This window comes from Argentina silus, assembly GCF_951799395.1.
Source record: "Argentina silus genome assembly, chromosome: 4".
In the NCBI taxonomy this organism is placed as follows: Eukaryota; Metazoa; Chordata; class Actinopteri; order Argentiniformes; family Argentinidae; genus Argentina; species Argentina silus.
The window spans coordinates 2,055,179-2,068,738 of record NC_139658.1 but is presented as its reverse complement, the minus strand read 5'-3'; the positions used below and the strand labels follow the sequence as shown (position 1 = coordinate 2,068,738).

Below are 13,560 nucleotides of genomic sequence, written 5' to 3'. Positions count from 1 at the left end.
CCTTACTCTGTAGCACAACTAGGCATAGCGTAGAGTGCCGAGGTCTCAGTCCTGCTCCAGAACTGCAGCAAATCTTTGTAGTTTGAGTGTGAAAGGTCCACAGACAATGGTGCACTTTACATGTTTCCTTGATGAGCTTTGATTTTCAGCTTAAATCTTATGGATAGGCTATAGGACACATAAGGCATCGATTGTGCAAATGTTTGTTTGCCTTTTTCACCCCTTTTTCCCCATTATCATTGTTCTCAGTTCAATCGTGTCATTGTCGATCATTATAAGTATCATATTAATTTCGATGGGTTTCAATCAGCGATGAGAAACAGATTTGGGGGAAAAGTAGCCTATTGAAGTGTTTCTAGGCAGTGAAAAAAAATAATAAATTAAGATTTAATGGTTCTATAACAAATGTTTGTTTCTTTCTAATACCAGTAGTGTGTTGAGAGCCATGGCTTTTAAGAAGAACACTATCACCACCTGCAGTTGTTAACCTGCAATGGCACCATGTAATAGATTGCATAATGATATCTCTATTGAACACACACATACAGTATGTCTGTTAAACTACACAAATTCCTCTACAATAGAAAAGGGTTATGGATAGTGTGATGGGCCTAAGTATACTTTAAATAGACATGTATTGACTGGCAGCAGGAGACCTTCCGAACCCTGCTCAATGGACCAGAAGCAAACAGAGAGATTAGATAGGCCAAATGAAGAAGCAATTCTCTGCAACCAATCACTACAAATGATGACAAAACGAGCACAAATTCTTCATGCAAAGAAGAGTCATAATGTCACTCTCCATGACAACCTCATTTTATACTATCATTAGCTTTCTACTGTCAAGGCATTTGCTCACTGTACATATTTGTCATCACTTTGAGCTGACAGCCACGTACTGACAGAAATGGATATGAAGAGGCACCAGATGCATTAGAAATAATAAAGCGCAGTGCTATCTGCAGTATTAATGGAGTAATTATGTAAATGATATAATAGGTTTCATCAGTTACAAAAGACTTCACTTGTTCTGCCACACACAGATGCAGCTGGATTGATCTTGCTCATGGTTTAGCTTAGTCCATTTTATTTGTTTACAAACATCTTCCTAAATCACTTTTGAATAAATTATTGATTCAGAGTCTCCCCTATGCTTGACTGAATAGTAAATCATTAGCTCATGTTCACTTATCATTGGATGAGCCCCTGGTACACCCATTCACATCTAATAATGAGCACTGAACTTTCACTGGGTATTCATAACTGGCACATCCATTGTCAACATCACTTCATTGGAAATTAAAGATGCATGTTTAGTTTTTTAATCAGTCACACAGTTGTGGTGTTAAAATCTACATTTGCTACAGCAATTACTGTGTATGCTTTGGTCTTGATTGAATATCAATCAGAAAAGAGGATAGGGAGAAACACACAGACTTTCTCTTGCTCTGTCTTGCTCTCTCGCTCACACTCAACACACACACAGACACACACATACATGCACACACATACACACACACACACACACACACACACACACACACACACACACACACACACACACACATATTTTTCCTAATTGATTCTTAGAGCAATGCTGCTCCCTAGTGTAAGGAACAAGTATAATGATGAACATGTTGCTGGGGTTCTAAATACTGTGGCCACTAAAGGTCCCTGCCATCATGCTATGTATTGGACATTCACCTGTTGGAGGAGGAATATTTGGAAAGAAATGTGACAAGGAGTGCAAGATATTGAATATGTCCGTTTATGTAGTGTTGAAGTGTATTAGGCCTACGTAATATGGTAATTATGTTTGTATAACCAGTTGGTGTGTAGATCAGAAATTCAATACATGTTTGTGTACCATGATTGTAGTCTAGTACTAAAGATGTATCCGAGAGTCAATATCAAAGTGAAACAGTTCAAAGTTACACAGTCTTAAATCCTTTCCTACCACTTCTGTAGCTACATGTCCAACCTTAGTTTTCCACTGCAGATAACTGTGGATGGAAATGTTACCAAGGGAACCAGACTAAGCAACAGAGAGAACACTGGTCAGGAGGAACCTACTAATGATTACAGACTGGAGAGGAGCTTCAGGTCACTGGTGACCATAGAGGAATGTCAGAGATTAAATCATTTCATTGGTTAAAATGGGCCCCACTTGCGTGTCTCTCTGATGAGTGTTCTCCATCCTCATAATGTAGATGGACAATTTAGATTTTCTAAACAACAATAGGCTAGAATTAAGTGGTGATACGTCTATACAAGAAAGACCATACAAAGCTTTTTGTTAACAAATCTCCCAAAGTGGGGGTCACATCTTTGCAATAAAGCACTCATAATGTCAATATTTACCAATGCATTTGTCAAGAAAGCATACTCTAAGAGACAAGGAAAACATGAAAAGTTTTATTTTACTTGAGTTTTTACTTGAGGTACACCTTGCTAGTCCCGGGTTGGACCATTGGATTGGATCATTGCTGCAGATTTGTCCACTGCACATCCATGATGCGAATCTCCCGTTCCACCACATCCCAAAGGTGCTCTATTGGATTGAGATCTGGTGACTGAACTCATTGTCATGTTCAAGAAACCAGTTTGAGATGATGTGAGCTTTGTGACATGGCGCGTTATCCTGCTGGAAGTAGCCATTGGGTACACTGTGGTCATAAAGGGATGGACATGGTCAGCAACAATACTCAGGTAGGCTGTGGCATTTAAACAATGCTCAATTGGTACTAAGGGGCCCAAAGTGTCCCCCCCCCCCCACACCATTAAACCACCACCACCAACCTTTGAGTTACTGTTGCCTTTCTATCATCTCGAACCAGTCTGGTCATTCTCCTCTGACCTCTGGCATCAACAAGGCATTTTCGCCCAGAGAACTGCCGCTCACAGGATATTTTTTCTTTTTCGGACTATACTCTGTAAACTGTAGAGATGATTGTGCGTGAAAATCCCAGTAGATCAGCAGTTTCTGAAATACTCAGACCAGCCCGTCTGGCACGAACAACCATGTCACGTTCAAAGTCACTTAAATCACCTTTCTTCCCCATTCTGATCCTCGGTTTGAACTTCAGCAGGTCGTCTTGACCATGTCTACATGCCTAGATGCATTGAGTTACTGCCATGTAATTGGCTGATTAGATATTTGCATTAACAAGCAGTTGAATAGGTGTACCTAATAAAGTGGCCGGTGAGTGTATTTGTGCTGTAGAATTTTTTTTATTACAAAATACAATGCAGATATCTGTAAATGCTACCTTTTGGTTGGAAAAATAAACTCATAAGTACATCCTGAAATATGTAAGTGCTACAACTGTGACTGAAAAATCCTACACAATTTGTTCCGCCAGAGAATCAGAGTACAGTATCATATCTGTACTGCCCTCTCAGAGCTTCAAATAAAAAGACAAAATCAAGAACAAAGGCCACTTAGTCCAGGTATTCCCAGCAGTCTAGGAGGCTACACTGACCTCCTCCGTGTGTGAGGACTGTTCATCCCCAGGAAGAGAGCCCCGCTGCTAGAGGAGGACTGGGCCGTGGTGCCCCTGGAGCTGCAGGAGGCCCTGTCCACCCTGTAAGAGACAGAGTTGTAGAAGACAGGATTGGTGTGGCAGCCTGAGTGCTCACAGTGGGACGGAGTCGGGGAGGGGCTGTCACAAGCCTCCAGCCCGATGCACATATAGGAACACAGGGCACTGATGCTGGCCTCTGGGGGAATAGCGGGGACCCTGCTGCTGGGGGCCACCCTCCACTCCTCAGGTGGGGAGGGGATGAGGTTGGTGCGACTGGTGCCCCCCTCCATGGGTAGCGTGAGGTTGAAGCGACTACTGTGTCCGTCCTCAGGTGCCCCCAGGGCTGTAGCTTCTACATCAGTCTCCTCCTCCCCCACTTCCACCTCTCTGCAGTGTGTCCCCTCAGGCTCTGCTCCTTGTTCCTCTCCCTCTACCTCCAGCATCCCGCCCCCCTCCTCCGTGCTCACGGTGAGGAAGCGCAGCACCACCAAGTTGAGGAAAGTTATGATAGTTAGCCCCATCATGATGTACATGAAGCTGAAGGCCACGTAGGAAGTCTTTTGAAGGGCCTCATTCTTCTGCAAGGCCACAAAGTCCCCAAAGCCAATGGTGGTGAGCGTGATGAAGCAGTAGTAGTATGCATGGAAAAAGGTCCAGCCCTCAAAGTGGGAGAAGGCGGCTGCTCCAATACACAGGATTCCCATACAGAACAGGAAGCCAACCAGCACCATGTTCCCCATGGACACCTCGGTCCTCTGTAACCCAAAGCACTGCTTGGTCCTGAGGAGGAGGTAGCGGACAAAGGTGTTTATCCTTTCACCCAGGCTCTGGAACATCACCAGGGTCAGAGGGATGCCCAGGACTGCATAGAACATACAGAATGCCTTGCCAGCATCCGTGCCTGGGGCAGCGTGGCCATAACCTGCAGAATCATATAGCATCTATCACATCTATAGACATGGAGATGTGTACATAACACAAAAAACACACATATGTCAAACTTTTTTTTACTAAAAGGGCTGAGACACAGGAGTTTATGGACTTGCTATATTGTGCTGCATTAGTCCTATACAGTAAGAGACAGGTGGGGAAAGCACAGCAGGATGACTTGCCAATCGTTGTGATGACGGTGATGGCAAAGTAAAAGGATCCCGCGAATTTCCACTGTCTTCCCGCGCGATGGGGCTCCGACTGCAAGACCACTCGCTCAATGTCGTCATCGGTAAATCCGTACTTCTTCTTCAGCTCGTTGCGCTTCTGCTCCAGGGTCTTTTCCCTCGAGCTCTCGGTCTCGGACTCGAGTGCGTCAAAGACCGCAGCTCCCACCAGTAGGTAGGAGATCATGCACAGTATAAGAGAGAGGGTCCGAATGTTCTGTGCCTTCATCCTCACTCCGAGCGAACTCGAGTGGGCACTGAGAGGTGGGAGGGTGTGTTGCACACGCAGGGAGACAGGTGGACGCGCAGTTTGCCACGCACATGCATTAAGTAGCCTACTCTATGTGGGTCTGCTAAAGTTGGTTAGCAGACCCACATAGAGTTGGTTGATGGGCTATTAGCCTGCCCCTCAGTGCCCTATAGTGGTACAGTGTAGCCTACCTGTAATTGTAGCTACCTGTCCTATTTTTTAACACCAACAGCGGCCCCCACGTTCCATATGTTGTTTGCGTTCTGCTCCAGTCCAGAGATCACAACACATGTCAAATGTCCACATTCATGTGCACGTGCACCTCTAACCCCCAATGCAAAAAAAGTAAAAAAAATAAATAAAAAAAATAAAAAAATAAAAAAAATGCATTGAAGTAGCTGGTTTCAATGTGCGTTATTTTGGCGACCAGTAGTTGGTGATTTTAGTAGTTCCATCGTGAGGGCATAAAACGTTGATTTTAAAGCCTATATTTTATTAGCAGCTTCTAAGACCTGGATCGCCAACATACCTCCAAAGCTGGTGAAAGTTAACTGCAATAGGTAAAGGGACTTTGTCAGCGCATCCGATCTTAGTATAACAGTCTGTGACCAAAGTAAGTGAAGTAATATACATACGACCGGAACCGTAATGCAACTCTTTTCGCGTATGCGCACCTGAACTGAAAACTCTATGCATATATAGGCTATGCGAATGCCATTGGTATATCTGCGTATAAATATACATTAAATTAATATGATTGTCTTTTTCAATTATCATACATATAGGCCTACAGAAGTCGTTGAAACCAATGAAATGCACGACAGATAGGCCGACGTGTGTCACCGGGTCATCGCTTTTTTCATCAGGGATGAACGGAAAGACTCACTTGAGGTAAAGGGGCCAGTCGAATGACAGTTATGGAACACTGGGTTACATTTCGGTAATTGAGTTTGGATTAGTTCTACAACAACGCTGTATTTTCCGTAACAATAAACAGCCACACATGGCGTGAAACCACCGTGCACTGCAGTGGTGATGCTAAAATCTCCAGGCGCTGTTCGTGGTGCTGAATTGAACCCACATTTGGAATGGTCACCGTCATATAAGATCGCCTCTGTGTTATTATTTGGTTGTTTATTATTTGGTTGTTTATTTGTGTGTGTGTGTGTGTGTGTGTGTGTGTGTGTGTGTGTGTGTGTGTGTGTGTGTGTGTGTGTGTGTGTGTGTGTGTGTGTGTGTGTGTGTGTGAGAGTGATAGAGAAAGTGAGAGGGAGAGAGAGACTGTGGATACAGCTGGCCTTTTCATACTCTCTTGATTACGTTGCCTTGTGAAGCGTGCATGTGCGAAGTATTCACAATACGCTTGGGTAATGTATTACTCTGACGGATGAAGCATGGGCCAGTGGCGGAGTTGACCTTTATAAAGCACACATGGTCCGAGAGTGATCAATGAAGCCTTCATCAGAGAGATGAAGAGAGAGAGAGAGAGAGAGAGAGAGTGTGTGTGTGTGTGTGTGTGTGCATGTGCGAGCGTGTGAGAGTGTTTGTCCATTAAGAGCATGATTATCTGTTAAATCTACAAGTATTGTCCCTCTCCTTTTCAAGCATATGGCTGTTTCAAGCAGACAGTGAATACTTTAGTCGATTTGACACAGTGCAAACTAAATCTATTGCCTCCTAGATGATAAGAGTTCAGTGAGCTAGCAAGGCTCTGTTTTCTCTTCTGAAAAAAAGAGTAAGAACAATCATTGTATTGAATGGATTATATGACCCTTAAATATATGTTGTTAGCCAGTGTCCAGAGTCCACTCAAAGAAACCATATGGCGCTTACATATTACAGTACATGGTGATCATCTGAGGCCAGTTTATTAAACAAAACTCAAACTCATATTGTTTATCACAAATGATTTAATCAAACAAAAGTGGTCAGCAGAATATGTATTAACAGAAATGTATTAGCTTGTGATTTTTGAAATTAAGTACTTTTTAGGCTTGAGTGCCGAAACCCTTTAATGACATTGTTCCTGATGGTGATGATCCAGGGAGTAATCACAGTGTATTATCTGATTTTCTAAACAACCCCCCCCACCCCCCACCCCCCCACTAAGACATTAAGGCCAGGATGTCCAGCGACAGGTCAGTCATTTGCCAATGTTCCACCCACACTGCAGATCAGACATGATATAACAGGTAACATCATGCAGTGTTTACACTGATAAGAGACTGTACTTACTGCAAAGAAAATAGATAAATAGATAAAAGACTGCATAGGTGCCAGGTGTCTATAGCTTGTGTCTTTCCATAATAAGACCCTTATGCTTAAGTAATCCCTTAGTGGAAAGGCAAGGGGAATTTGTATGTATGAACTGTAGCATGTAGGGGTTTGGAGGATAGTTCAGAAAAGGATCCATCTCTGACTTTGGATGAAGCTATTATTATCCTCATCGAGATCATTTCAGTTCTCTCATTGCACTAATTCCACAGGCCCTGGCTTTTTTTTCAGAGGTACACACAGGTGTCACAGAAGGACACAGGCTTGAACTTTACAGCTAATGTGAGTGGTGCTTTGTGCCTTATTAAGCAAAAGGGCAGAATGACGGACCTTTAATTCTTCTGGGATGTCACCTTTAGGGAGGGGTATGGCTGACAGTAACTGTGACTAAGGGCCAAGTATTCAGCTGAGAAAGACAACAAAATAAACGGTTTATTGCAAAAAAAAACTTCAATACATATGACAAAATTATATAAAATGTACAGTATATTGTTTTATAGTACTGTATAACCATTTGTTGTATATTTTTGAGTATGCAAATCTTTTCCCCCAGACACTGCCTATATAATTAAATAGAATTACCAACTCTGGTGTCACGCCCTCCACTTCCACCTAGTCTGTCCCAGTGCCTCCCTCTCTCCTGTCTGTCTGTTTGTGTGGGTGTGGCCAGACTCTGGCTATTTCCTCATTAAATACCCTATTATTTTATATTTGTGTCCTGACTCTGTGTTCCGCGCCTGAGTTCATTAGCACAACATCTGGTACAACATACAAATGATAAATCGAATGTCGTCAAATGACTTACAGAATGTCAGACAAAAAGGTATAATGCATATTTTGTACCACAAATTGTAAGTAAGAGTTCTGTGTGTACTTTTGAATTTTCAAGTGCCCTAAAGTACTCCCAGCAGTGCAATCTGCGTTAGTAGATGTCCTGAGACATCATTGTTACTTAGCATTGGAGTGCCCCACCTATAACACTGTAAGAGGAAGGGTGGGAAACCCAGCACTGAAAAAGTATTCTGTAAGAGATCTGAGATTAGGGATTTGGAACTGGAAAACAGGCATGATTATCAGTCATATGGCTCCATCATGTTGGAAAGTCTTCTATTATTCCTATTCAAACTGCATATTTTCAGAGTTCTGATCTGGTCCGGGGTTTTAATTTTAATTGAGGATGCAGCATACCCCAGCCATTGATGTGCATAATGTATTTGTATTTGTTTATTTATGAAGATTCACAATACCACCCACTCCATCATCAAATGGAACATAGTTGTGCACTCAGTGCTCTCTGCATTTTGTCAACATTTTGTACATACCTCCTTTAATCGTGCCTAGAGTAAAGAATTTTCCTTCTATACATGCTGTAACCAATCAAAAGGCTCTATGTGGCCTAATGCACATTGGATGGAGCCTCAATAGGGTGACAGTGTTCAGCCAGCCTAGATCTGCCAGTCACCAGACAAAGTTTCAGGCTCTGATGTTGCCTTGAACATATCGACTGTAGGTGACACCTGCAAGTCAAGTTGGTCTGCTCTTGATTGCATTAAAAAAACGAAGAGAGGGTGAACTGGTAAAGAATGTGATTGTGTACATTTAGGACTAAGATGTCTATCTTACCCATTAATTTGGAGTGTTGTTGCTGCTGTATATGTTTTATCATTACACATACTGTACATCTTGAAATCAAATCATGAATATAGGCATAATACACCTGTAATGTTGACTACATCAATTGTTTATAGATTGTTTCCATATGACCTCTTATCACTGAAAATCTGTGCAAAGGTAGACATGGATCAACAAAGCATACATATCTTGCACAGAGATTAGGCCTAGCTGTATTATCAGCTGCAATGTCTATCTGTTCCACCATAAAAGCATGAAGCAATAGTGTTTAATGTGAGTAATGTGAAAAATAATAAAAGAGGCTACAGCCTAATGAGATTGGAATTGAAGTAAAAGTTAGTTGAGAAAAAGAGGAAACAAAATAAACTAAAACTAACACACTGAACGACTGAATACAAAATGCACTGCTCCATTGTCGTAGCTCAATTGTCAGCAGTGCAACAAATGGTTGAATGCCTGACTCACACAAACAATATGCGACCACAACATAGAAATGTGATGGTCGGGGTCAGTCTGTCTTGTGACGTCTTGTAAACGCTCTCGATATAGTGGCACAAAATATGAAACGAAAGTGAAAACGTTACAGTGCCATAACCCACTGAGAGTATCATTAGGATGCTCGGTATCGTCGTGCATTGCTAGGGCATTAGCTTATTCTGTATTCCCATAGTCTATCATCTTTAGAACTTTTTCGATCAGACATTAGGCAATCTTGAAAGTTACCGGACGGTTTGAAATTTCCATTTGTGTTTCAATGGTAAAAAGAGCGCTAGACTGGCTTGCAAGACCATCGAGACAAAGAAAGATGTATCCTTGGTTTGATTGGTTATGGGTGGGGTTTAGATGGTATTGTCTCTGTTTTTTTAAGTACATTAAATCTAAATACAAGGCGAGTTATTTGATGCAAGGCAAGGTATTTGATGACGCTGAAGATGGTAAGGTGCTCGACCCCCCAGAGCCCACTTATAATTTGAACTCTAATGATATCCATGTTGATGTTACTGACGAGTACTATTGTGAGTACGACTCCACCTGGGAGACATCCGCTTGTGAGAAAGTCACTCATCGTCAAAGAAGGAACGTGCAGCACCATGTGTGTATATATATATTTTTAAATCAGACCTTCTGGTTACGCACACACACACACACACACACACACACACACACACACACACACACACACACACACACACACACACACACACACACACACACACACACACACACACACACAATAGCACAGACAAACTCGCCCTGTCAAAAAAATGCAATGCTTTGCAATGAGGTTTAGAAAATTATTTTCCCATTTATACATTTTAAAACATTAAACTGGGCCTTTTAGTTAAAATGAACACTTTTTAACGTAGGAAATTAATTGTACTGAATCGTGAATAGTTGTGTGACATTATTGCTTGACATTTGATGTATGACCACTGTATTTATCAGTCACACAGGTTTCACATGTTCAGGAATGCAGCAAGAGATATGCAAAGATACAGGTGTGATTATCCAGTAAGTCATCAGTCTCTTCACACATTTTTCTGATTTATTTACACCATTTAGCCCTAGGCCTACTGTATCCATCATAATGATGATGTACTGCAACATGTTTCTCTTTAGATTAGTTTATTATTGTATTGAACTGCTCTTGAATAATATAACATAATGATAACAAAAAGGTTATATTATTCTTGCATGTGATATAGCCCACTGTTTCATCAATAACATTACATTGTCTGTATTTCTAGCCATTCACGCCTATGTATCTATTGTAAGTCGCTTTGGATAAAGGCGTCTGCTTAAATGCCAAAAATTTTAAAATTTAAAATGTAAGCCATAACTTCCACCTCAGACTTACACTGTAGATCACTGCTGTCCTTTCGTACCATTTGACATTGCTTTACCATTGTTGCATTTCCTCAGGGGCATGAGAACCTGTCCACTGGCTTGCAACAACAAGTAAGCATGCTCTCATTCTGCAAGCTAATGCATAAACAGGCCTATTGGTGTAAACATTACTATTGCAATACAGGTGAGAATTGACATTTTCTTGGCAACTTCTCTTTTATTAGGATTGCATGACTAATTTGAAATTCTACCTTGGAGATCTGAGGTCCAACCCTGATGGTATGCTATCTACATTTTCTTCTAAATGTTGCCTAGATTTCACAAGGGTAGTCTTTGAAATATTTCTAACTTTTTTCTTTGATTAGGTGTCTACATCTGGCAGTTTCACAATGATTGGTTTGGGGATTATGCACGACTGGAAAGAGGTCACTCATTCATTCAATGGTCAGTTTAGTTTACACAAGAGCTTTACCATCACTTTATTTTATGTCATATCTACCAAATGATAATGACCTAACCTGTTACTGTAGCACTGTGATAAAATACAACAAAAACATTCTATTTATTTAGGTTGTTCCCACTTCAAGAGCCAGGACTGAATGATCTAGCCAAGGAACTCACCAAGGAGGAAATTAAGGTTGTTTACAGCATAGACAAATATAAAATGAATGTAATTAAACTGTTAAAAGTAATGAAAAAAAATGGTTCTCACTTGAAATCTGCTTTCCCTTCAGGCTTTCCTCGGAAATGAGACAGCGAAGAAAAATCTGTTCAACTCCTACATACTTATGCTGCACTTCTATGGTATAAAGCTATCAGATGAGAAAACTGGGAAAGTGCAGCATGCTGAAAACTGGGAAGAGAGATTTAGAAATCTTGACAGGTTGACAACCTTTCCTTTTTTACCCTCATTTTATAGGGATAGTATGCATATTTCAGTATTGAAAATTGTTAACTGAGATTAACAGTACCCTCTTGTATTTTTTGTTCCATGGCAGAAACACACACAACAATCTGCGCATTACCCGCATCCTGAAGTGCCTGGGCACACTGGGGTTCCCCCACTACCAGGCCCCACTGGTCCAGTTCTTCCTTGAAGAGACTCTCGTCCATGGCAGGCTTAACCGTGTGAAGGAGAGTGTGCTCAACTACTTCATGTTCGCTGTCCGTAATAAGCGACAGCGCAGGGAACTAGTTAGTTTTGCCTACAAACACTATGAGCCCAAACAAGAGTTTCTGTGGTGCCCTAGGAAGATCCAGATGATGTTGTCTGCTCTCCCAAATAGTCAGGGAGCTCAAGAGAAGAAAGCAGAGAGTGAACCTAGCAGAGATGATTCAGAGACTATGACAAACACGAAGAAGGACTCAGTGAGCGTCCTGTCGACTGAAGAAAAGAACCAGGCAGACCAGTAAAGAATCCAGAACAACGGTCATTGAAGCTCATCCTCCATACAATGAGCCGAAGAGTCAAGGAGCTGAAGTTGGGAAAGCAGAGAATGATCCTACCAAAGCAGAATCACAAGGCAAGATGAAAACCAATGAGGATTCAGTGCATGGCCCATCTCCTGATCTTAATTATGGAGCTACTGGTAATTCAACTGCTCAAAACCCGCCCAGTATGATAAAGAAGCTCAGCCACAAGGAGCTGAAGAGAAAGCAAAGAATGTTCAAAAAGCCGAATCAGAAGGCAAGACAAAAACCAATAGTGATTCAGCGCATTGCTCTGTGTAAAGTTCATCTCCAGACGCCAGTTACTAGATCCACAAAGGGACCAAGGACGAAGATGAGTAAACCAGTGGAACAGAGGGATTCAATGACAGATGAAGGGAGCACTAGTGACTTGAATGATTCTTTACCAACCTAGGGCTCCACAGATGACCGTGGTGAAAGTGGTATTCAGGGAGCTGAAGAGGAGAGCACAGTGAACATAGCAGAGATGATTCAGAAGGTATGACAAACACCAATAAGGACTCAGTGAGTGTCCCATCGACTGATGAAAAGAGCCAGGCAGAGACCAGTGAAGAATCCAGAACAAAGGCCATTGAACCCCCAAAATTGGCGAGTGACCTACCAAAGGCCACTAAAGGGTATGAAAGGAAAACGGGTTCAAAGGGGAACCAAGAGACCTGATTATGGATCAGGAGTTGCGCTGAGTGAGGAATGGGCGTATCCTTCGAATCAATCATAGATCATAGAGATGAATCAAGTATCATAAGTGGAACGAGGGAGCATGCATTTAAAAGTGTCATCTATACCCATAGAGTACAGTGAGCCAAGAGGTTTTTGTGCTTATTATATTTGTACGATTATGCAGATGTCTTTTTTTCTTAATGGACAAGCAAAAAAATAAATATAGAGTAGATAAATATATATAAATATATATATAAATAAAAGTATATAAAGTTTCTCTTAATTGTGTATTGCGTGGCTAATGGCTAAGGAAACAATTTGAACAGTGTGCCCTGGTTGCTGTTGTAGAAAGTAATAGGGTGCATAAACAAAACGTTTATGCACGTTTATGCAAAATGTTCTTGCTCTTCATTTGATTGAAGTGCTGGTGTTGTAGAATGATGATTTGCTTGCCTCTTTAAGATTACTGTTTCAAATGCTGTAAATGCTTTTCATGATTAAAATCATGAGGTACAATGTAAATAAACTGTGGCCCCCCATGTGTTATAAGCGTCTTTATTAGACTGAATGATGTAATTTGAAGGCCCATCAGGGGATCAATGACAAATAAGCACTTTCCAATTTTCTAAAACATTCCCAATAACTCCACATAAATCATGCCAGTAGCTAGAATACATTGTCAGAATACTATAAAATGTGAATGTTACACAATACATATTACCTCACATCCCTGTATTCATTTATT

At 41.4% G+C, this 13,560-nt stretch overlaps 2 protein-coding genes across 2 annotated transcripts; one reads left to right on the top strand and one right to left on the bottom strand.

Annotated features, from left to right (window-relative positions):
* Positions 1–3,472: 3,472 nt before the first annotated feature.
* Positions 3,473–4,910, bottom strand: LOC310803564 (potassium channel subfamily K member 15-like; the record flags this gene model as incomplete). The annotated part of the gene is made up of 2 exons (XM_083668396.1): positions 3,473–4,446; positions 4,637–4,910. 2 exons carry the CDS (start codon positions 4,908–4,910, stop codon positions 3,473–3,475), a joined length of 1,248 nt encoding a protein of 415 aa, XP_083524522.1.
* A 4,527-nt stretch (positions 4,911–9,437) lies between these two features.
* On the top strand, positions 9,438–12,296 carry LOC310803563 (opioid growth factor receptor-like). Its single transcript, XM_083668395.1, has 8 exons — positions 9,438–9,930; positions 10,284–10,349; positions 10,761–10,796; positions 10,910–10,964; positions 11,051–11,129; positions 11,256–11,322; positions 11,420–11,568; positions 11,684–12,296. The coding sequence occupies exons 1-8, from the start codon at positions 9,592–9,594 to the stop codon at positions 12,096–12,098; spliced, it is 1,206 nt and encodes a 401-aa protein (XP_083524521.1). The 5' UTR covers positions 9,438–9,591; the 3' UTR covers positions 12,099–12,296.
* The last annotated feature ends 1,264 nt before the right edge of the window (positions 12,297–13,560 follow it).